The 25826-nt window shown below is 35.8% G+C and overlaps 1 protein-coding gene across 1 annotated transcript; it reads left to right on the plus strand.

The window, feature by feature from the left end:
• On the plus strand, nucleotides 1-22835 carry TMEM33 (transmembrane protein 33). The gene is made up of 8 exons (XM_004419015.3): nucleotides 1-132; nucleotides 325-396; nucleotides 3194-3288; nucleotides 3776-3963; nucleotides 7703-7770; nucleotides 8864-8997; nucleotides 13748-13831; nucleotides 16869-22835. Exons 2-8 carry the CDS (start codon nucleotides 352-354, stop codon nucleotides 16996-16998), a joined length of 744 nt encoding a protein of 247 aa, XP_004419072.1. The 5' UTR covers nucleotides 1-132; nucleotides 325-351; the 3' UTR covers nucleotides 16999-22835.
• The last annotated feature ends 2991 nt before the right edge of the window (nucleotides 22836-25826 follow it).

Below are 25826 nucleotides of genomic sequence, written 5' to 3' on the forward strand. Positions count from 1 at the left end.
AGAGCAGTTCCAGGGTCAGCAATAACCTGGAGCCGGCGGCCTTTGGTCGGTGTTCTTGGGGCTTGCTCCGAAGCTCCGCCATCGCTCCGGTCTTTCTGGAAACCCAGCTTTGCTGTTGACCGTGCCGGACAGGTATTTTCTGGTCACAGCGGGTCCTCTCGTGGCAGTCGGCTGCACGGGAGCGGGCGAGAGCTTTGCGCCCTGTGGAGGCTCGGAGTCGCCGCAGGGCGCGGCGGGCCTGTGGCACGGGGCAGGGAAGCCGGTTGCCGGAGTCGTGGCCCCCGGTGGTGACGTCCCTTTTTTTTTTTTCTTTTCTAATTGCAGCGTCCGAGACGCGTGTGTGAGTTCCCCATGGCGGATACGGCCCCGAACGGCCCCCAAGGGGCGGGCGCAGTGGTAAGTGAGCAGGCAGGGTCGTCTGGCTTGATTAGCAAAGAGTTAGGAAGGAGCAGGAAGTGTTGCGAGTCGGGTTCGAGGCGTTCCAGAAGCTCCTAGGTTTCGGGACTGGGATTAGTGACTGGGGTGGGGGTTGGGGGTGGAGTGGAGAGGGGAGATGGTGACCGAAGATTTAGAGGGAAGTACAAGTTTGTTTCGGAGGCGACAACAGGCGGGCCCGGAGCTCGTGGCCGTCACTTGTATGCCATGGAAATTGGGTCCCCTTGCGTTTTTCCACCCCTCGGTCTCTGATTGTTCTAGGTCTCAAGGTTGAAGGTGCCACTTGAGGTTGTGCCGTGACACACGCCTCATTTCGCTCACGCGTGCTGGCAAAAAACGTTTCTGCCCATTTTATGCCATTATATAGAAATTACGCACAGGGAGGAGAGCGGTCTTTTTTTTTTCCTTTCTTCATTTTGGCCTTACTTTTTAACAAAGAGAAATGTCATTACGCTTTCGTAAATTTTTTGTTTTTAAGATGCAGATCTGCTGCTTACTCGTTATATGTACCCGAAGCATTATTGCCTTTAATTTTAAACACTATGAGTAGGTGAATTGAATGAGTCACTTTTTTCTTTTTAAACATTTTGCAACATCTCTGATTATTATATACACACTTGTTCTTTATTTTGCTGAACGGTTTGAGAGTTAGTTGCATACATCATGATGGTTAACCCATAAATACTTCATTATTATTCTACATGACCACAGTGCAGTCATCGCAGGAATTTTTATAGTTAAATTTGGGAAGTTTAACATTGATATATGTTATTACCTAATATACAATCCATATTCAGATTTCCTCAGTTGCCCTTTAAAGCGGCTTCCTCCTTATCCAGAATCAATCAAAAAGCATGCATTGCATTTTCTGGCCTTTAATCTCTTAGTTTAGAACAGTTTCCTTGCCCTCTTTCTCCCATTTTTGTCTTTCAAGAGTCCAGACCTGTTGTTTTGCAGAATGCTCCTCAAATTGGAGTTGTGTGATTCCCCGCCCCCCCACGACTAGATTCAGGGTAAACATTTTGGCAGGAATATTACATAAGTGATATTCTGTCCTTCTCATTGCATTATATATATCAGGAACATTTTATGTTGATTTATCCCATCGTTGGAGATTCTAAGTTTGATTATTTGGTTAAGGTGGTGTCCACCAGATTCTCTGTTGTAAAGATACCTTTTTTCCTTTTGTAATTAAAAAGTATTCTATGGTGTGATAACTTTGAAACTGTGAAGATAGTTTTTCACCCAAAGATTCATTGATATTTTTTGCCCAAACTATTTATAACATGGTTGGGCAGTTCACTCTTAAAATATAAACCAATACACTTTTTTAAGCCTTTTTTATTGCGTAATAAAATACACATCCATAAAAGTGTACAAAATGAACGCCCTAAACAAGTAGGTTTTAAAGAAAATGTTCTAAAATTAAATTTCAAACTGTGATGTAGAGTCTGAATATTGGTAAAGAAACTGAGCACAGTAAGCTAGATTCATCCTTCCACTTTATTTAGAGGAGTTACGGTATAGTAGGTTTGGATAGAATAAACCAGAGGCATATTTCTGTAATTACCTGCATACTGTTAAAAACACATGCAATAAAACATCCTTGAATTTTAAAATGTACTTGCATTTTCTTTTTTCCAAAAGTTTTTTATATCTTCTTTCAAAAGGTAATTAAGTTAGATTGTTTAGAGTAGTGTTTTAGACTCCAGACCCATTAGTGAATTTTGAAATCAATTTAGTGGAAACACTACATATTTCTAAAACATTAAATAGAATACAAAATTCTAAAATCTCACACATAGTGAAGATAAGTATTGTTTTGTGAAACATTTATTTACTTTATATATCCACTTACGTTTCTAAGGGGTCTTGATGTAAAAATTATTTATGTAGATTCTATCTAAAACGTAAAAGCCACTTTAGAATTTGCATATAAGATACATTTCGAATGAGAAAACATTTTAAGTTATTGCATTAGTGGTAATGGACACATCTATTGGCAAAATGCAGCAAAGGAAAAGAGAATGAGAAAAAATAGAGAAGAAAGTGGTATATGGAAGTTTAATCTAGGGCCACCGAAACCAGGGTAAGACTTCTGGGGGAGCTTCGAGGGGATGAAGAAAGTCATAAAATCAGAGAGGCAGGTGCCATTTAACACCTGACAGCGATATTTTGAGCACCTACAGTGTGCTGGGCCCTTGTGTCTACGTAGTCAAATAGTCCATAGACTAACGAGTTCAATAATGAGTTCAATAGTGAGTGACTATTATTACTGTGATTTTACATTTTTGCTTTGTAAGGTTTATTTAATCCAAACTGGCTTTTTGTGGTGCCTTTTCACTCAGATCTGAGACCTACCTATTTGAATTTGAGCTTTTCTAAGAATAGGCTTGATGGTTCTCTTGAGAGCAATTAGTTCTTATTTAACGTTCTTTAAAATAGATGAAGCCAGTATTAGAAGTGTTGAAGGAACACAGACAATTGTAGTTAAATTTTTGTTCAAATTTTTCTTTCCTAATTAGTCTTTTTATCTTTTTTATGTCAACTAGTATTTTTCTGTTTAAGTACTTCCTGTGCTTTGGATTTGTTACCGGGCATATACATGAAACAATCGCCTTGAGAGTTTTCACTTAATGGTTTTAAAAAAACAACTGCTACAAGGTTGTTAAAACATTTTGAATAGGAATAAAACTACATAATCTTCATCCTTAAAAACAGGCTTAGTTTACTACAATATTTGTCTTTTTAAATTCAGCAATTCATGATGACCAATAAACTGGACACGGCCATGTGGATTTCTCGCTTGTTCACAGTTTACTGCTCTGCTTTGTTTGTCCTGCCTCTTCTTGGGTATGTATTATGTGTATTTCTGCCTTTGACATTCACTTGTTGAGTCAGTTTTTATGGAATACATTTTAGGTGCAAGACTTGTTAAACTGTAAAGGGTTCAGGGATAAATAAAACGCAAGTGTCATCCTTAAGATACTAAAAACCTAGTAATATTACCAGCTGGAGGAATATTTTATATTGTGTGCTTTGTGAAAACAAATGTCACATTGAAAATCTGAGAGAAAAGGGATATGTGGGGATGAGATAAGTTCATGTTTTTTGCATTTTTGATGTTTCAACTTAACCAGAAGAATGACTGCTGTATAAAATTCAGTTGGGAATATATATGAAGTGATGCTTCTAAGAAGGTACGATAGATTCAAGTAATTTTTTTCTATTGACAAGTAATAGATTTAGGTGTTGTGCAGTTATGATGCAATTCACAAAGGAGGAAGAGCCATGGTAGTTGTTTATGTCTCATGATAACCTCTCCTCTGGTAATTTGCAGGTTGCATGAAGCAGCAAGCTTTTACCAACGTGCTTTGCTGGCAAATGCTCTTACCAGTGCTCTGAGGCTGCACCAAAGATTACCACACTTCCAGTTAAGCAGAGCATTCCTGGCCCAGGCTTTGTTAGAGGACAGCTGCCACTACCTGTTATATTCACTCATCTTTGTCAATTCCTACCCCGTTACAAGTATCCTTTATACTGTGAAATTGCCTACTGAGCATATAGAAGATTTTTCTGATTTTTTATTTTTATAGGAAGGATTCAGAAATGAGGGTGTTCCATGAAGCCTGGTTTGGTTGGTTTGTTGGCACTTCATTTGAATGAAGATACATTTAGTGTAAGAATTTCTGACTGTAAAATGTGAAATCTAAATTTTGAAGAGCTGGTGTGTGAATTTTAAACTTTGGATCTTTGTTCTTGCCTCTTGTAAACTTCTCTGTTAGCAATGGGTATTTTAAAATTCAGATTCATAGCACAAGCCTATGGAGGACTTATTTTAATATTTAAATTTTTCTTTCATTTAATTCACATCTTCTTTGGGAAAATGTCCAAATGTCTTGCCTTATAAAAAGAGTAATCCTTAGCTCTTTCTTTTAACTCCTAGGGAGCCAGAAACAAATGGAAATTCATCAAGAAATAACTTACTTAAGCAGAGAATGAGATAATAAATAAAATAAAAAGAAATTAATATTTGCTATGATTAGAGTAGAAAATAAGGACACATTGATAATATCTGGAGCTACTGAGAAATAACTCATTTGGAATTTATATGTTCACACATTTTAAGAGTGTTGTGGGATGATAATAGGTATTCTAAAAAGGAGGGAGAGGGATGAGGGAAGGGAACTCAAGAACTCTTAAGAGTTCTTGAATATTTATGATATAACTATACATAATGGAAAGCACAATAAAATGTCTCTAAGACTAAATATTACCTATTTAGATAATATTTTCTATGTTTGTGGAGTATCAAATTTTAAATAGGTTTTTGTAAGTCTTAAGGAAAAGAGAATAGGAGGAAACTGAAATTCTTTGAGCACCCTATTTTGCCAGTATATACAAACTTGACATATTTAATCCTTGCGGCAATCTGAAAAAATTGTAAGCATCATATTGATAAGAGTACTGATGCTCAAAGAATTTAAAATAACTTTCCTGATGTCACATTGGCAAGTTAGTAATGCTGACAAGGTCTGTCTCATTTCAAAGGTTTACCTAATCTACAGTTAATGGGTAACACTCAAGTATAGTTTTAAAATATTTCTGTCTGGGGGCTGGCCCCGTGGCTTAGCGGTTAAGTGCACGCGCTCTGCTGCTGGTGGCCCGGGTTCGGATCCCGGGTGCACACCGACGCACCGCTTCTCCGGCCATGCTGAGGCCGTGTCCCACGTACAGCAACTAGAAGGATGTGCAGCTATGACATACAACTGTCCACTGGGGCTTTGGGGGGAAAAATAAATAAAATTATTAAAAAAAAAATATTTCTGTCTGTACCTGGACAAAGCTGGTTGCTCCACTTACATATACTACAGTATATGGAGATTCTGTTTAAATTCTTTGCTTTACCAAGAAAATATAAGTGGTTTGGAATGCAAGGATAGCTTTTCATGTTTCAGTGCATGTATGGGTCTGTAATGTCCCATCATCATTTATATTTGTTAATTTTTAGGTAAAACTTACTAGATGATTGTTGTACTACAACTGTAAATGACAGTCACATTTGTTTGGCACATCATTGGATTGACCTGCTTTTGTCAATCACATTTATTGAGGTCCTTTACAATCACCAATATTAAAATTCTTGCCTTTCTGAGATAAAATGGGAACGTATGTAGAGGTTCTTGGTTCTGCCCTTTGGTAGCTTAAAATTTCTTGGGAGAGAGAAATAGAAAGTGTGTTTTCCAGGTAATTTACAGAGCAGATTGAATACATCAATACTGACCTCTGGGACAGTGCATGTCACAGAGCAGGTGGTCAGTGAGTTTTGTTGAGTGAGTCCTTAGATGGTGCCAAATGAGACTCATAACCAGTGAAGACAACCTCTCTGCCTTTTCTATGGAATTGGTTATTTGCTAGCCCTTCTCTATGGGGATGTTGAAGATTGAGGATTTCACGTTCCTTAAACTCTTACGGTGGTGGGAGGAGTAGTTAGCAGTGGGAATAACACAAACTAGTAATAGGCAGGAAACACTCATCTGATTCCTACCGTAGTTGGGTATTGTGTTAATAAATAAAGGTGAGACCAAAGTTGTATTACAAAGTTATGTTATGATCTTTGCTCTTACAAAGGTGATATATTGTCCTGGCTCTAACAATGACAGGTACTTAGGTTTAAATTGTGGACTTTTCACCCCTTAGATTTTCTAAGTAGTTTAAAAGTGACATTGAAAGCTAAGACTATGAATCTCTTAGCAAGGATTTGTGGGCTATAGAGTGTTAGAGGTAAAAGACATGTTAGAAATCTCTAGCTTTATCACTACATATTCATTTGACAGAATATGAAACTTGGCCTAGGGAAATGAAGTTAGTGTCAGAGCCATGACTGGAACCCACATATCTTGACTCTCAATTCAGGGTTCTGTTTTCACTACCTGACGTTGCCTCTTTATTGAATCAGGCTGCAAGTTAGGATCTGTGTCAAGTTTAAATTAAATTATTTAAAAAGCAACAGAGTTTTACAGTGGCCTTAGGAGAGGGTTGTAGCTTTCATCAGTTTCAAAGGGATCTATGATTCATTAGAAAATGTGAAACTTTATGTATATGTATATGATTACTACTCAGGAAATTGGCATTTTACTTAATTCTTGTAAGTGTTAGGGAAGAATTAGCCAAGATATTAATTTGGAGAACTGCTATGTTAGAGAGTTAGGATTCTTATAACACTTGGGTATGGGTCAGTATCTTGCTTGCCATTTGGAGATTAGGAACCTTTGGGTCCTAAATGAGTGATGGTTATAATGAATTTGATACTCGGATTGTGTTACAGCAGTCACCATTTCCTGTCACAACAAGCTTTCAGTTAATGTAGAAAAATATATAAAAATTCATTTCTTAGAAACTGTTACTATTTTTAGGACAACTATTGTTGCCATTCATGATTGACTAATGGTCCGTATCATTTTATGGACATACTTGACAAGTTTTTGTTGTTGTTATCCATCTGGCAGAAATTGGGGTGAATAGGGTCTTTTGAGCAATTTCTGTTTTTCAAAAAACTGAATGAAAATTGTTATATTTATTCATGACCTAGAGCCAGACAGTTGACCTCTAATGTAAGAATTCTTTGCTTATGTCTGTAATTAAGCTGGTGAGACTCTCAATTGAGTATATACAAACCTAAGTATATACTCTTTTTATTTGTACAACTTGAGAACACATTAACTGTAAAAGGTTAATAGGTACAGTACCTCAAAATAATGGGGTCGTTGTAGGAAATAAATAATAAAAGGATCTTTAGTTGAGGAGAATTTGGGAACTACTCTTTAAACCATTACCCCAGACTCTTTACTAAGCAGTTGAGATAATGAAAGCAGTACAAAGGACTATCTTTGTATTTGAAGGCTAAGTTATTCTGGTCAGGATGGCCACTGTGGGGTTAAAAGCTATATTATTGAACAGTTTGAGGTGGCCTGTATTTCAATTTAATTTAGCAAACATTTACAATATTTTATTATCCAATAGAAATAAACTTTTTTCACTGTTTTCTTCATAGAAAGAACTGTGAGCTTTAAAAAATGAAGTAGTTAACTTTCTTCTTTACAGATTAAAAAAAAACTTTGGTTACCAAGTGTATCAATAAAAAAAGCCATCACTGAATTCATTTTAGCAGATGCCGTCTCAGATCTGTATATTTGGACATAATACGTAGCCGGTTTTGCAAAGTATTTGATGAATTTTAAATGTTTTCCTTAATTGTTTTCTTCAGTGAGTATTTTCCCAGTCTTGTTATTCTCTTTGCTTCATGCTGCCACATACACAAAAAAAGTCCTTGATGTAAGTTAAAACTATGCTGTTTTTTTTAAACTCCTGGATTACAGATAGTTGACATGAATTTGAGCTCTAGGACATTCGGGAATTTGTCACAAAAGGTTCCCGTATTCCTTCCAAACCTGTTCCGAATTATTCAGTGATTTGAAAGTTTTAAGTTTAGAATTTTTTATTGTTTAAGTTTCATAAAATAGTACCATTTTGTACATAAAGGATTGTATTTAAGATTACCCCTCAGTCACCAGAGGAATTTCTGAAGTTTGAAATAGATCCTTTTATTTTTTTAAAAAGTCATATCTTGAGCCAGCCCTGATGGTCTAGTGATTGAAGTTCGGCACACTCTGCTTCACTGGCCTGGATTCAGTTCCTGGGCTTGGAACCACACCACTCATCTGTCAGTAGCCATGCTGTGGCATTGGCTCACATAGAAGAACTAGAAGGACCTACAACTACAATATACAACTATATACTGGGGCTTTGGGGAGGGGGGAAAAAAAAGTCATATCTTTTAGGTTTGATAGGTTTTCAGAGATGTCTTGTTCTGTCAGTATTTTGACAGTGAATATCTTTTACACTGATGTTCAAAACTTCTACTTTCCTAAAATTTTTTCTTATTGCTGGGTTGGAACATTAAGCCTGACTTCAGTGTGCCAGACAGATTGGCTCCATATGTACTGAAATTTGAATTAAAATAGTCATATTTTTGCCTTGTGTTGGCCTTTTTCTTCACAGCGGTAATTGGAGTCCATAATTTCTACCTTTAGTTAGCTAGGGAGTCACAGGTACTTTAACTGTATTACTAGGTAGTCAGATTTTATTATGGTTGGAGAGAAATAAACATTTTTTGTGAAATAATCTAATCTTTCTTGAGAAAAAGCATGAAAATGACTTTTAACTCTTCAAATAACAAACTTCAATAAAGCAGGAAGATACACTAACTTTTGTTCTTAAATAGTTTGTAAGCTTTTATGTCATCATTTCCAAATAATTGTCTTTTGGTTGTATTGCCTGTTGGATATGCTGTTTATCTAAAGAAAGAAAATAGGTGAGTGATCAAAAATGCTTCGGTATTTCTAATGTTTGTGCTCTTATGTTTTAGGCAAAGGGTTCAAATAGTTTACCTCTGCTGAGATCTATCTTGGATAAATTAAGTTCCAATCAACAGAATATTCTGAAATTCATTGCTTGTAATGAAATATTCTTGATGCCTGCTACAGTTTTTATGCTTTTTAGGTAAGAATTAAAATATATTTGTTTTGGGAGGTGGGTGGCTTAAGTGAACATAGTAAATATATTAACTCGAATTTTATCCTGCTTAAATCAGTTGAAGGAGATACTGATACACAGAGCTACATGGATCTTAGCCATCATTTTTTAACTTTATAGTAGAAAACCTGAGACATTATAGTAAACCTAGGAACTTATCTTATTTGTCATTCCTTGTGACTTATCATTTAACATTTTGAAAATTAATTTCAGAATTACTACGTTTGAAAGAACCTTAGGAGGTCTAGTTTACTCCATTCTGCCATTATTGAGATGATTTTTCTTATACTAGAGAAAAATTATGATCTGGTATTTATAGCTGTCTACTGTCACCTCCATATTTGTTTTCATCTTAATTATAGAAGTAACGTATGAATAAAAAAAGCCTTCCTTTGGGCCGGCCTGGTGGCGCAAGCAGTTAAGTGCGCGCTCTCTGCTGCGGAGGCCCAGGGTTTGCTGGTTCGGATCCCAGGCGTGCACCAATGCACCGCTTGTCAAGCCATGCTGTGGCAGCGTCCCATATAAAGTAGAGGAAGATGGGCATGGATGTTAGCCCAGGGCCAGTCTTCCACTCAGCAAAAAAGAGGAGGATTGGCAGATGTTAGCTCAGGGCCGATCTTCCTCACAAAAAAAAAAAAAAGAAAGCCTTCCTTTTAAAAGTTAGAACATTAGAATAGTAGAGTATTGACCTCTCCGTCAATATTCTTGCATTTACATTTTAAAACTGTATTTCTGCCTGGATTATTGCTTTTTTAATTTTTAGTTTTACAAGTATAGGACATTACAGATAAAAGCTAAAATATCATTTGACTGTGAATCCTAGTTGCAATTCTGTCCTCTACTTCCCAGAGGTAAGGAGTTTGGTATGTGTACTTGTGTGCAGTTCTTTACAAATACTTATACAGATATGTAGAAAATACTACTTCTTATATTATGAGTGTGGAGTTTTATTTGTTTAGTTTTTATTTTACATCATAAGTGTCATAATGCATCAGTTGTCTACATTTTGCTTTTTTCACTCATATAGTATGTTTTCGTGACCTATTTTTGTTGACATATACAGTTCTGATTTGTTTCACTTAATGGGCTGTATAGTGTTCCATCATATTAGTATGCTATATTTCCTTACCCGTTCCTCTATTAATGGACATGTGTTTCCAGACTTTTACTTGTCCAGATATTGATGCAGTAAACATCTTTTTACCTGTCTGCTTATACTTTTGTGCCAGTGTTTTCTCTAACATAGATATGAGAATTGATTTTGCTGATTCTAAGCTACGGGCATCTTATATTTAATAGACTATGCCAGATTGTCCTCTAAAATGTCTTTTTTTTTTTTATTATTATTATTATTTTTTATTGATGAGAAAGATTGGCCCTGAGCTTACATCCGTGCCAATCTCCCTCTATTTTCTATGTGGGATGCCACCACACCATGGCTTGATGAGCGGTGTACAGGTCTGTGCCTGGGATCCAAACCTGTGAATCCCAGGCCACGAAAGCAGAGCGTGGACACCACGCCACCAGGCTGGCCCTGAAATGTCTTTATTACCTTTTTTCCATAACCTCATTAGTTTGTTACGAACTTATTTTCATTTATGAACTATTTCATTTTAATGTTCATCACCTTGATTAACTAGTAAGGTTTTTATATACCTGACAGTTACTCCTTTCTTGAGCAGTCTCTCTTCAAGCTAGTAACAGAGTTTTATAGATTTCGTCATAAATACATCTGTTCCATTCTTTTAAGAAATGTTTTCCTTTGAAAACTCCAGGATCACCACGTGTTGCTTAAGTTGTGGGGTCGCAAACTAGATAATATAATATAAAAGTTCTGGAGTGATACAACAGAAAGACTTCCTGCTAGGTGTTACAGACCTGGATTCTAGTTGATTTGACAATTAATTTAGCCTTCTGAGCCTTGATTTTCCACATTTAAAAAACTAGTTGTAGTTGAAATAAGTAATTGCCTAAAATCCTCCCATCATTCTATGAACATTGAACAAAGGATTGGATACAGCCTTATTTGTCTATTATTCCACTCTAAAACTTTCGCCCTAGAAGTTAGTTTCTCTCTCTCTTTGTGATCCTGATCAGACACTTAAACATTTAATTACTAAAGGGAACTTTTTGCCCTCTTTCTTATTTGTTTTTCTGTTTTCTTGGGTCACACAAGGTTCTGTGATTGTTTCATTATTAACTGGGTGAAAATTAAAATGTAGGTACCGAAACTAGTTCTTTATGTGGAGATCATTGATGTCTACATCTGAAACCTCCAGATTCTGTTTAATAAGCAAAATAATTTATTCTTCTCTTAAATCAGCCTAAGATAATTATAATGTGATGCTGAGATGCCATGCACACTTAAACAAAAGCCTCATTTTTGAAACTGCCGTGGATTTTTGGTTGGAGCACCAAGTTTTGACTGCATTGGTACTTTAACTCAATTGTGCTACTTAATCTTTTATTTAAACACTTATGTACAAACTGATTTTAATTTTTAAGATTATTGTAAAGGAGATGAGAATTCACCAGAAATATTTAGAAAAATCACTTTGTTATTCTAAAAAATTAAAATAAGGTTATGAAGTTTTATTCAATCCCTAATAGGAAAAGCTGTTAAGGCTTTAAGTATGTCACTTGAAAATAACACAAACTATAAAATTAAAAACAACTAATTCATTATTCCTTAAATGCTACCCTTCATGGTAGAAGTACAGTCTAATATTAGAAAGCTTTATTAAGTTATATTTGTAGCAATGATGCTTAAAGGTCTGTATTTAAAAAAACATAGTCTGTGAGTTTATGTTACATACACATGCACATGTGTGCAAAGCCAGGTAAAAGGATGATCCTTGTAGTTTTATTTATTAGTAGAGAGCTTGTTACATACTAGTACATGTATAAGATGGAATACTTGAAGTTGTAAAAAGAATGAGGTAAATTTATGTGTTGTGATAGGGGATGAACTCCAAGATACAATAAGTTTAAAAGTTTATTAAGGGCCGGCCCTGTGGCTTGGTGGTTAAGTGCGCGCGCTGCGATGCTGGTGGCCCGGGTTTGGATCCCGGGTGCGCATCGAGGCACCACTTCTCCGTTCATCCTGAGGCCAAGTCCCGCATACAGCAACTAGAAGGATGTGCAGCTACGACATACAACTATCCACTGGGGCTTTGGGGGGAAAAATAAAATAAATAAAATCTTAAAAAAAAAAAAAAAAAAGTTTATTAAAAAAACTGTAGGGTATTCCCCATTTATATTTTCAGATGTGTGTTTATGTGTTTAAGGGCGTGTATTTCTTTCTGCCTCAGTTTCTTCATCTTTAAAATGGGAATGATAATACCACTTCCCTCCTAGAGTTGTTCAACAGATGCGGTGAATTATAAAATGAGCACTGTATTAGTGTTACTCATTATATACTCTTGTGTATATAAATTTCTGGAAGGGTATTACTAGAGACTGTGCTGTAACTTTCAGGAAGGAGCTAACTTGGTGGAAAATTTGTTTTTCATTGAATATTCTTTTCTATCTATATTTTCTATAGTATGTATATTTTTCAGTTTAAAGAGTTAAAGAGGGCCGGCCCTGTGGCTTGGTGGTTAAGTGCGCGCGCTGCAATGCTGGCGGCCCGGGTTCTGATCCCGGGTGCGCATCAAGGCACCGCTTCTCCGTCCATCCTGGGGCCGAGTCCCACATGCCGCAACTAGAAGGATGTGCAGCTGTGACATACAACTATCTGCTGGGGCTTTGGGGGGAAAAAATAAAATAAATAAAATCTTTAAAAAAAAAAAAAAAAAAAAAAAGAGTTAAAGATTTGTCCCATGATTTATTGGGAAAAATGGATGTAACATTTAGTTTAGTGATACTTGTAATCATGTAAATTATTTTTATGATGAAAGTAAAATCACACAATTTAGGAAAAAAGGCTAAAAAATTAACTTAAAAAACAAACCACATTTAGCATCTTAATGTATTTCCTTTAAAAAAGTTTTAAAATATAGTTGTAATACTATGTATAGTTTTATATTCTGCTTTTTTCAAAGTTGCTGTATAGTTTTCATAATCAAGATTTTAAGTAGTTGCGTACTAAGTCCATCAGATAAACATAATTTACTTAGTTCTGCTACCTAACTATTCACGTTAGATTGTTCCGACATTTTATTTGTAGTTATTTCAGTAAATATCTTATCCGGATAGTTTTTCCTAGAAAAGAATTCCAGACTTAGGATTTCATAAACTTATATATGACTCTTGGGGTAATGTGATTGTGCTTTTTAACCAAGAAAAATAATTATATAGGCTATGTAAATTTACTAGTAAGACTGTGTGATTTTATTAGTTTTTTTATTTGTATAAAATGAACCACTTCATTTTAATATGTTATAAAGTTTTAAAACTTGATTATCAATTATTAGTGGTAATTATGGAAGCATTTAATAACATTTTCTGATTTATTTAGTAGCTTTTAAAAATTTAAAAAGTAATACATGAATACATGTTTATAAAAATTTAACCAGTACATTTCATTCCTTACCAATCATTTACATTCTTTTATTTCCTTTTTAAGAATAACTTTGATTTAGATATGATAGATATTACTATGACTATTTGATGAATGAAGGCGCACATATTCTCCAATAAAATTGCTTTTAAGTTTTGAGAGTATACATATGAATTGATGATGTATATTTACGACCCTTGTGTTTGTTTATTTCAGTGGTCAAGGAAGTTTGCTGCAGCCTTTTATATACTATAGATTTCTTACTCTTCGATATTCCTCTCGAAGAAATCCATATTGTCGGTAAGCTGGTGATTAATTTAAATCTGTTTTATTGGGCCGGCCCCGTGGCTTAGCGGTTAAGTGCGTGCGCTCCGCTACTGGCGGCCCGGGTTCGGATCCCGGGCGCGCACCGATGCACAGCTTCTCTGGCCATGCTGAGGCCGCGTCCCACATACAGCAACTAGAAGGATGTGCAACTATGACGTACAACTATCTGCTGGGGCTTTGGGGGAAAAAATAAAGGAGGAGGATTGGCAATAGATGTTAGCTCAGAGCCGGTCTTCCTCAGCAAAAAAAAAGAAGAGGATTAGCATGGATGTTAGCTCAGGGCTGATCTTCCTCACACACAGACACACAAAAAATAATAAATAAATAAATAAAATACCAACAAACAGGTTTATAAAACTACGTTTTCTACACTATACTTTTTTTGTTAAGGGTTTTAAGACAGTCAGTATCAACAGTTGGTACCGTTTTTGCCTATCATGATATTTATTCTCAAGTCAGTGGTATCAGTCCTTTGTAGATGTCTAGTGTAGATTGTCCAGACCTGTGCTGTCCAATATGGCAGCCACTAGCCACATTTGACCATTTAATTAAAATTCATAAAATTCAGTACTCAGTTATGAGTCACACTAACCACATTACAAAAGCTCAAAAGCCTTGTGTAGCTGATGGCCACTGTAGTGGACAGCACAGATAGACATTTTCATCATCAGCGCAAGTTCTATTGTCAGTATTGCTCTGAAGGATCTCTGTGGCTTGGTCTAGATTATGCCAGTGATAGAGTCAGGAATAAGAGAACTAGCCATGTGACTTTGGGTCTCATCTGTAACCTGAGGGGCTTTGAATAGAGTATTTTCTCTTTTTTTTTTTTTTTTTTTGTGAGGAAGATCAGCCCTGAGCCAACATCCATGCTAATCCTCCTCTTTTTGCTGAGGAAGACCGGCTCTGAGCTAACATCCATTTTCAATCCTCCTTTTTTTTCCCCAAAGCCCCAGTAGATAGTTGTATGTCATAGTTGCACATCCTTCTAGTTGCTGTATGTGGGACGCGGCCTCAGCATGGCCGGAGAAGGGGTGCGTCGGTGCGCGCTGGGGATCTGAACCCTGGCTGCCAGTTGCGGAGCGCATGCTCTTAACTGCTAAGCCATGGGGCCGGCCGTGAATAGAGTATTTTCAAGATGCCTTTTAGCTTTATTCAGAAGACAGTGATTGTATGTTGATGAGAACAAGTTGATGTAGGGTTGAAATACCTAGAGCTGAGTGAATTAGACAGCTGTATAAGTCAATATGACGATGAAGGTGCTGTGGAAGCACAGAGAACAGAGGGAGACAGATGAGAATTCACTGAGGAGGTGGTAATATAAGCCAGGCCTTTTCAAGTTTGAGTTCTGGTACATGGATGCCTGAAAGTGCTTGCATACCGGTAGTTACATGTTGCATGAGTTGAGAAAGTGTATAGGGAATTAATAAAGATCTGTGCCCAGAAAGGTAGACAGGGACTAGATCATGAAAGGTCTGGATTTTATCTGAAGTTTGTTAACATAGAAGAGTTGAGAATGTGATGACATCTGGTTTAGAAATATCATTCCAGAAGATAGATTGCAGGCTCACCAAGAGGAGAAAAAGATAGACCAATTTGGAGACTGTTAGAGTAGTCCAGAGCCTGAACTAATTCAGTAGTAAAGGAAAAAGGAGATAAATTTGAAAGACATCCAGCAGGGTAGGAGCTTAGGACTTGGGGAAGAAGAATGAGGTAAAGAAGACCTCTAGGTTTCTGGCCTGGCAACCTAAGAGAGTTGTGAGTATTGGGGCTGTCACAGAGATAGGAGCTACAAGAAGGACAGGTTTTTGGATAAATGTGCATCTTTCTAAATTTCCTTCTTGTCTTTGTGTGAGAGCTTATTACATCCTTTTTTAAAACAGTAGGTTATTACTTTTTTCTAACCATAAAAATAATACAGAAATGTGGAACAGGAGTTTTGTCTTTATGCAGGATTAATCAGCACATAAGGTGAAAATTGTGAATAGTTAAAATTACCCTTGATGTTCTTTCAAATCACTTATAAATTACAGTACAGTGTACATGATTTTGGGTCTGCTAGCCTGTACAATGTATGTAATATAGAGTACCCTGTAGGAAATGAACACAGTTAAGGCAAAGTCAAAGTCTACAACCTGTTTTAGGCACAAACATGCAACATCACTGGAACATAGGGGTCATGGCAGAGAGTGGAAGTCTACAACCTGTTTTAGGCACAAACATGCAACATCACTGGAACATAGGGGTCATGGCAGAGAGTGGCAGAAGTTAAAGGAGAAAATTTGATTTAGACCAGATTCTGGAGGGCATTAGTATTGAGTATCTTGCATGTTGTCTCATTTAAACTTTACTACGATTCTGTGAAGTACATATTCCTATTTTACAGATGAGGAAAGCCCTAAGAGGCAATATGTTCATTTAAGGAAATAGTAGGTGGGATTACCCATATTATATAATTTTCACTTTATTGCTGTCTTTTTTAGAACTAGTTGAATTTGCCTAAATTAAATGAGAAAATGATGTAATTCTACTGTAAAGAAGATACAAATCATCCGTAATCTCAGCCCTCAGAGATTTTGTTAAATGAACTTTTCCCCCCAAAAGATACAGGTGTTGATTTTGAGAATTTTATTTTGTGTATTCCCTGCAGTACATTCTAGTTATTTCTTTTACTTCTTCAAATTCTTTAATGGCTGGCCGGCGCCATGGCTTAGCGGTTAAGTGCGCGTGCTCCGCTGCTGGCGGCCCGGGTTCGGATCCCGGGCGTGCACTGATGCACCGCTTCTCCAGCCATGCTGAGGCCGCGTCCCACGTACAGCAACTAGAAGGATGTGCATCTATGACATACAACTCTCTACTGGGGCTTTGGGGGAAATAAATAAATAAATAAATAAATAAAATTATTTAAAAAAAAAATTCTTTAACGGCTATGGGAAATTCCTTCATCAGCATTTGCTTTGCATTATGTTGCTCTTTTCTTGTGTTTCTGAAAGAAAACTGTTTTATCTTGCAGGACCTTGTTTAATGAACTGAGGATTGTTGTTGAACATATAATAATGAAACCTGCTTGCCCACTGTTTGTAAGAAGACTTTGTCTCCAGAGCATTGCCTTTATAAGCAGACTGGCACCAACAGTTGCATAGTTTAACATCCAGCTAAGTTATATATATAAGCATTATTAGCAGCTGGTACTTCTGCTAGGGTTTGTTAATTCCAGGTGTAAAACTGACCTCAGTCCAATTTACATAATCTACATAAATGCATCTCAGTGGAAAAATAATCATCTTCCTGGCATGTTAAATCAAGCCTTTCAAAAAGTTTCCAAGAAAATTTTACTGTGCTGTGTTGTTAATGGTTAAGGAAATTTGTATCTAGTGATAAATGTATCAAATTGTTTTTAGATGCTACTGTGCCTTTATCATGAAGTACATTTATTTCTCTTGCAAAAATAGCTCTAAAATTTGTTTCAACTTAATTGGTAACTTGAGTTTATATCTGGCATGAGTTCATTATGGTAATATTAACATATGTGAATTCAGTATATTTTGAGGCAGTATTCTTTTGCCATTCAGTAATTTTGGTTGATAATTTTAACAGAAGCACTTTCCTCTGTATTTTATTGTTATTTGATCTTTTGTTGCTTTGTTAGGACAGATTTATTTTGGATGTACCATTATAGGAGGAATTCTGCGTGTATCTTAGGCTATGACCTTCCAAAATTTTATTTCCATAATTATTTCTGTGGCTTTGAATATTTTTTAAAAAGGCTCAACTTTAAGCTTGTTAGCCACTTGGGTAAATGTCTGGGGTCACCTAACCGTTTTACATCAGAAAGCAATAGTCATACAGCTTTCTTTTCAGAGAGCCAGTGAGTAACATTTCTCAAATAGGAAATCCGTGTTTTACAAATGTGGACACATGGGTTTTATTAATATTATTATAGTTTATAGAATTACCTAGACCAGATTATTGACTGCCAATTTTCTTGGTTTCTTAGGCTTGAATTTTTATAGACAGTTGCAGCAGTTCAGATGCCTTTTGAAAGGAATGTAACTGAAGATTGAGCATATGACTATACTTGGTATCTGTTCTGAAATAATAATGAAGATTATCCTGTAGATTACATACTTACCCATTAAATCTGATTTAAAAGGTTAAATGGAAAGGTTTATAGGTAAGGTAGTTGGGAACAGGGCTGGAGGAGGAGTTGTGGGGGAATAGTGTATATTTCCATTTCGTAAATAAATTTGGGGGAATTGGATATATTATGCAACTGTGATTTGAGTTGTATAATATGTTAAATCCTGTTCATTGAGCTTCCATCAACTCCTTTATAAAATTCATTCTGATCTTTATTACTGTTGCATGATTGGAAATGTTTAAAACATTGCCAAAATTTTAGTACAAAATAATGTAATAATGGTTTTTGTAACCAATTTTCTTCTGTCTGCATGTAATTTGGATTTTCTCAAATACATTCATTAGTAATTTATCAGTAACGTCAGTTTTCTTTTTGTTCAACTTTCCGATCTATAGAAATGTGATAACTACTTGATAGTTCAACTGTAATCAGCTATTTTTGTATTTTTGTAATATTTATCTACTAAGTTAGAGAAGCAGCCTCATAATATGCAGTTGATTTTGTGTGTGTCTGTGTGTGTGTGTCTGTGGCTAGCCTCGTTATCACTATATAGGTAATCTGATGGTTTTAAGAACTAAATTTTCTAGAGCAATAAAGTGACTATAATGTTAAGTAAACAGTATATTATTAATTTCTAATGTTTTTAAAAATTGTCTTGAATTATGTCAATAAATTTTGGCAGCTGAAGGCATTTATTTTTAAGTTACTAGTTTATTTTGTTTTCTGTAATTTTTTTTAATCTTGAGATAATTTTAGATTTATAGAAGAATAACAAATCGTACAGAGGCTTCCTGTATACTCTTTAACTAAGCTTCCTCTTAGGTTAATATCCTTCATAACTATACAACATTCCTCAAAACTAAGAAATTAACCCTGAAACAATACTATTCTAAAGTACAGAACTTATTCAGGTTTCACCAGTTTTTCCATTTATTAATTTTCTTTTTGCGTCTTCTGTTTTTACCATGATGTTCTTTTACTTTTAATGACCTTATAAGTATGAGTTTTGAGTTTTTCCTCTTTCTTTTGAAAATTTCTGTTGGTCAAAAAGATTTTCCTAAGGAAAATAATTATTTGGTTTTAACAAAAAGAATTTTAACATTAAAACTATTATAATTTAGAACAGAGTTTTAAAAGTCAAAGCTTTTTATAACATAGCAGGACTATAATTCTGATATGCTCACATTTGACTCTTCTTTAAAGGAAGGATTGATTTATAAATAAAATACTCCTAAACTCATGAAAAAGTAAATTTTACAATTTGAGCATTACTAGATGTTTTGTTTGCATGAACTTGTAGTTAGAAATTCCGTGATATGAATTTGTACAACCAGCTGATTTGGCATCTGAAATTATAGTGTAACATGTACACCTATCAAATTACAATTAAGGAAATACATTAGCAGTATAGAGAATGAATGCAGTAGGAGAAATTACGGCTGCAGAGCTGAACTTATTTTTACTTACAGGTTTAAAAAAAGTTGACTTAACATCCAGAACGTCTTAATTCTTTAGGAAGTGGTATAGTGCTGTTCTCTAGCACTCTAGCACTTTTAGATATTAAACCTTGGACAGGTGGAAGCCTCATACAAAACCTACTTAATTCTAACAAGAATTCTGTATTCCTTTTATATACCTTTTATATCATGAATTTAAACTCCATTTACCATCATTCCAAAGAGAAATTTCTTAAATAACAATTCATATTTAAATTTTCACCAAGGTAGATGTTCCTGGACATAAGCAAGAAAGAAAGCTAACTTTTTTAAAATTTAAATTTAATATTTAGGAACCTTCCTTACAGGGAAGATCAAAGCATGCTAATATTAAACCAGAAGTTATGAAAAATTTATAAGGTCTGTTGTATAACTAAGAATTGTAAAGCTATCAAAAAACTTCCTTTCTTCCTAAAAATCAGAATCAAAAAATCAGATTAGGTTTGTAAGTTTAGGGCATGAATATTATTCATCCTGGAAAGGAAAATGAGTGTATATGTAATAAGACAAGTGGAACTGAGACTTAGGTTTTTTGAAGGTTTGATAGCAGAATGAATGAAATTAATTTTGAGAGATTCCATATCTAATGCTAAGGAATTTATTTTGATTACTATAGTTATTCTGAAACTTCTCCCCCACCACCCCTGCCCAAATCCCCTTAGGATCTGCTACCCTCAAAGCTATCACCCAAATTTAGACTACCTTTTATTTTTTTGGTGAGAAGGATTCACTCTGAGCTAACATCTGTTGCCAATCTTCCTCTTTTTTTGCTTGAGGAAGATTAGCCCTGAGCTAACATCTGGGCCAGTCTTCCTCTATTTTGTATGTGGGTTGCTGCCACAGCATGGCTTGCTGAGTGGTGTAGGTCCGAGCCCAGAATCCGAACCTGCAAACCCTGGGGCCACCGAAGCGGAGCATGCCAGACTTAACCGCTATGCCCCGGGGCTGGGCCCTAGACTAGTTTTGATACTTATTCTGTAAAGTGAAAACCTCAAGGAGAAAATAACCACGGACAGTTATGTTTATGATCAGTAGGTGGCACTCTTTCCTCAAGTAGCCCCGGAGTTGGTTCACATGCCATATTGGAAGGTTAAATGCCACTTTAAGTGCTGAGTCAGCCATGAAACTAAGGATCTGAATTCCATAACCCTTTTTAATATGCAATTATTTAATATTTAACAAATATTTAGTAAGCATTTACTATGAGTAGATTTTTTAAATACCGAAATGTCCAAAAGTTGGAAGAAGTACCCTGTTAATATCTGCTTTCTAGGTAAACTGTAAAATAGGCCACAATTGGGAGTAGCATTATTCAGATTATGGTCTGTTTTTTTTTTTTCGTTATTAAGTGCCTAAATCACTTGAACACATCAATTATAAAATTGTTCTTTCTCCTTCATTTTCAGGTGTGTAGAAAAATGGTACTTAAAATTTTTTCATGGTCATTTTGTAGGTACACAAGTTATAGCCAGTTTCTCTTAAAATTTATACTTCTCACAGAATAAAAGCATATTGAAATCTTTGGATATTATATCAGGAATGGTACCTAGGTTTGTAAATCCAATTTGAGTTGCAGAGACAACTAGTTTCTCATAACACCTCATTGGAATTTCTCTAGGATTAGGACAATTTTACAGAGCTATATGATAGTATAGCTCAACAGATGGTTTACCAAAGGCACCCGTTTATAAATCCAGGAGTTATTTCCAGAGTTTTTGATGAGCAGTCCTCTTAAAGTATTCTGGGTGGAAAGTTGTTACTGGATCTGGCGTTAAGGATAAGAAAGGAGCTGCTAAAATTTGGGGAGGTTTCCTGGTAGTGATTATTCTAGGACATGTGTATCTTCTAATGTGGTCTTCAGGTGGGTTCTTAGAAGGAACACGTTCTTGTGTAAGGGGTTAACCCTAGAGTAGTCTTTCTCTTGTGCAGTGCAGATAGGAAAACTGACCTGCATTGAGTTTGAGTTGATTTGATAAGAGATGAAGTACAGTATTTTTTAATCTAAAGCAGATTCTTTTTCTTAGAAAATGATAGGAAAAAAATTATTGATGGATGTCTTTGCTGGAATCTAAAAATTAGCTCATATTTCAGGACAAAAGCATGCCCAAGAATCATTTTACTTTTTCCTTCATAGCCCTCTGAAGCTACTTTTTTGATATGCTCAGTACTTTTTGTTTTTTTAATATATATATTTTTGAATTTTGGTGAGGATTACTAGCCCTGAGCCAACATCTGTCACCAATCCTCCTCCCTTGCTGAGGAAGATTGGCCCTGAGCCAACATCCATGCCCATCTTCATTTTACATGTGGGATGCCTGCCACAGCATGGCTTGATAAGCGGTGCCTAGGTCCGCGCCTGGGATCCAAACCCTCGAACCCTGGGCTGCTGAAGCAGAGTACACAAACCCAGTCACCACGCCACCGGGCCAGCCCCATGCTCAGTACTTGTAAACAGACCTTTTTTTCTTGGTTCATGAAAGTTTAATTCCAAACTTTGACTATTTTCTTTCGTAACTTTAAAATAGAACAATTGCTTTTGACATGAATTTTTGCTTACATATATATTTGTAAATTAAGACCAAATGGGCAAAGTCTTGGGCAGGTAACGTTAGTGAAGTGTGTGTATTGGAACAAATGGAAAAGGGTCGCAAAGATTAGAAAGAGTCAGAAAAAACTGCTTGATTTATAAATGCATTTCTTCTGGTGCTCTATATAATGGGATATATTGAACTAGAAAATTTGTATATACAGAATGTCAGCATTTCTTAGTAATTTCTCTTGAATCCGTTTTTAATATCCAATATTGTACAGGTTGGGGAGTTATACTCTTCAGCCAATACTATCCAGACTGTATAAATTTATAAAATAAGTTGAAAAATTTATCATTCCCTGTTTTCAAGACCAAAGTACATAAATGCTAATGTAGGGCTCAGAGGGAAAATATATTTCTCCTGAATATTTGAGAAAATGTGAAGTCTTTTCAAGAAAATCTAATAAACATAATAATCATAGCCTGCTGACACGAAGGAAAAAGGACCTCATTCGCTCGTTCTTTTATGCAGCGATTTACTGGTCCCTACTGATTGCCAAATTGGATCACTGTAGTAAATTATCTATGCTGGTACCTGTGAAAGTAAGCCCTGGGATCCATATTTGTTTTGTGTTCTGCTTAAATCAGCAAGAATGATAAATTTGATGGTGTGAAATTGAAAGTGTCACGGGCTTTCTTTGGTGATTGAGCAAAATAATGTCTCCACTTGTAATTTATTGTGACCCTTTTCACTGTACGTGCTTTGTATATCTAATATTTATTTCAGTACGAATTAAATTGTTCTTTCATCTATATTGTTGTATCTAAGACTTTATTGATGTAAAAATGAAATTGTGTAATAAAAATCAAATTGTGTAATAAATTCTCTGGATTTAAGCAGATTTGAAAATATGTTGCAAAAAGACATTTACAGTTAGAATTCAGCTTTCCATTGCGCTTCATTGCCTTAGTGTTAGAATCAGATGAATTTGAACACTTCTGTTGACCTCAGCTCTTCCCAAATAATAGAAGTGGTGTAATTTTGTGGTCTAATGTGAAACTGGGAAACAAAATGTGGCCTACGGTGAAACCGGAAGAAAAAAAAGAATTATATTGGATCTCTCAGCTGTTTGCTTGCTTCTGTACTTTTTTGTTTAGTGAAATTTACAGCCTAGTGGATGAATTCTTTATAACCCTAAAATGATTCACAGTATACAATATATCTGAAGTGATAAATCCACACAGGGTAACATAGAGGAATATATTTCCCGTCTAGGTGTTTAGAGTTACCTGGCAGATATTTTCTGTGACAATTTTAACAACTAATACTAAGCAAAACACTGTACAAGCAAGCTAAACAAATGTTTGTCCATTTAGAGATTATAATCAAAGGGGCATAATGGAAATCAGTTGTATAAAGCAATTCTGAGAGGTGAATAAATATTGAATTAGTAAATGAGTTGTCCACATAAGGGGAAAAGTGTTTGGTAGCCCAATAAATAAAAAGAGTATTAGAAAAATTGATTTCCTAAAGATTTAATGGTGTAAGGTTTTAGGGACATACATACTGTTGATTCATAATGCTCTTTCCTTTAGCGGATGGGAATATATGGAGCTGTTTATAAAATAGTTCTGTGCTTTGGGAAGGGAAAGGTCATCTCATTCCTCAAGGCTGGTTGAACAGAGAGACTCCTCAAAGAAGTGGTCAGCTGAGATCCTTGAAAGTTATCAGTCTAAACAGGTGATCTGTCAACAAAATTTTTTAAAATTTATTTTATTATGGTGAGTTTTGAGCATACATAAAAATAGAATGGTAAAATGAACCTCTGTATTATCAGCACCCAGGCCTCATAATCCTCCATCATGGCCAACCCTGCTTTATCTTCACCTCTGTGGACTTTCTCTTTTCCTGGTTTAAATAATTTTATATCACTTAAAATTTTTCATTATATATATCTAAAAGGTAAGGACCCTTTTTAAGATCAATATAAAAAATTTAACAATAAATAACAGGTCTTGTAGACTGGATGACTAGAAGTGATTGACTAAGAATAATGCCCTGATATGAAAAAGGCTTACATGATTTATAACAGGCATAATGTGAAGGGAGGGAGAAATTCTAGTATTTTTCAGTAAAAGGAAGACTTCTTTCCCTATATTGCTGCCCTCAGAAAAAGACACAGAGACCACCACCTCTTGGCAAAGTGATAGGAGATTTTGCCTTCCCACTCTGCTCTCTTCCTCCTAAAGCAGATAGTGTATCCAATGATTTTTCCTTGAAAACATGGGAGTGTGGGACTTTGATTGGCGGTCTTACCAGAAACAGTGGAGGCAGGTCAGTTCTTCAAAGGAAGGGAGTGCTGTTAACCAAAGAAGAGGTAGGTAATTTGGGGCTATGCCACTAAATTAAGAGGGATTTAATATTAGAATCATTGTTCTCATTAAATAGCCTTTAAAAATGTAAGTATTTCCAAATAATTAAATTGTGAGATTTAGGGCACTTTATTCCCTATTTTATTTTTAAATTTATATCCTTAAAAAAAAATACCTAGTAGTCTGTAGTATTTTTTCATTAAATTCTTTAAATTTGTAGCGCTATAACCATTATTACCTAGAGTTCCTAGAGCAATAGGCCATTTCATTGAAGTAACAAACCAAAAACCTTCAAGACAAATGAAGCTTGCAGTGATTGAGAATGAAATGGATATGTCTTTTTGTCATTAACTCACAAAAATACAGTTGTATACAGATTTCTCCCATCTGAAATAATGGTCCATAATACTATGAATTTGTCAGATTCATATAATATCTAAAGCATATAGTTCATCTTTTGAAGTGTTTAGAAATTACCCTTTTACAAACCCTTTATCTAAAAGGCTACACTTCCTTTTTGGGCTAATTGTACTATTGGGCTTTTTTTTTTGTTTTTCTGTGAGGAAGATCAGCCCTGAGCTAACATCCATGCCAATCCTCCTCTTTTTGCCGAGGAAGACTGGCCCTGGAAGACTGGCCCTGGGCTAACATCCGTGCCCATCTTCCTCTATTTTATATGGGACGCCGCCACAGCATGGCTTGCCAAGTGGTGCATCAGTGCACACCCGGGATTGGAACCCGCGAACTCTCAGGCCTTGGAAGCGGAGCTCCCGCACTTAAGGGTTGTGCCACCGGGCCAGCCCCTGGGCTTATTTTTAATCTGGTGGGGTTTTTTTGTTTGGTGAGGAAGATTAGCCCTGAGCTAACATCCGTTGCCGATCCTCCTCTTTTTGCTGAGGAAGATTGGCCCTGAGCTAACATCTGTGTCCATCTTCCTCTACTTTATATGTGGGACACCTGCCACAGCATGGCTTGATAAGCAGTGCTAGGTCCATGCCCAGGATCCAAACCCACCATTCCTGGGCTGCCGAGGCAGAGCACAAAAACTTAACCACTATGCCACCAGGCCAGCCCCTTGAATTTGTTTTTTTTATATGAACTTTATATTTCCCTTTCCTGAGGACAATCCTCAATTTCAAAATAAAAGCAGAACATTTCTTACAAAAATATTGGAACAGTTTTTAGAAAAATATTTTAATCTGAGCTCTTTTATATTTTTAGTTACATGGATATGTTGCTGGGAATAAAGAATTTTTTCAAAGTGAGTAATTAAACATTTACCCTAATAATTAGAACCTACCAGAGGATTTTTTTTCTTTGACTTTTAATATTGTGGTAAGGTCAAAGGACCTGTAAGGCTTATTACAACTCTGTTTGGGTTTTTATGTCCATTTTACTTGCTCTGAAATGGTTTTGTGACAGCTATAGTTA

This window comes from Ceratotherium simum, chromosome 8 (genome assembly GCF_057802395.1).
Source record: "Ceratotherium simum simum isolate JZ-2026a chromosome 8, ASM5780239v1, whole genome shotgun sequence".
Taxonomy (NCBI): Eukaryota; Metazoa; Chordata; class Mammalia; order Perissodactyla; family Rhinocerotidae; genus Ceratotherium; species Ceratotherium simum.

Bases quoted from the DNA above. Each gene is read 5' to 3' on its own strand.
- TMEM33 (XM_004419015.3), top strand. From the start codon at position 352: ATGGCGGATACGGCCCCGAACGGCCCCCAAGGGGCGGGCGCAGTG. The intron at 397-3,193 runs GTAAGTGAGCAG...TTTTAAATTCAG, and splicing joins CCCAAGGGGCGGGCGCAGTG to CAATTCATGATGACCAATAA. The intron at 3,289-3,775 runs GTATGTATTATG...GGTAATTTGCAG, and splicing joins TTTGTCCTGCCTCTTCTTGG to GTTGCATGAAGCAGCAAGCT.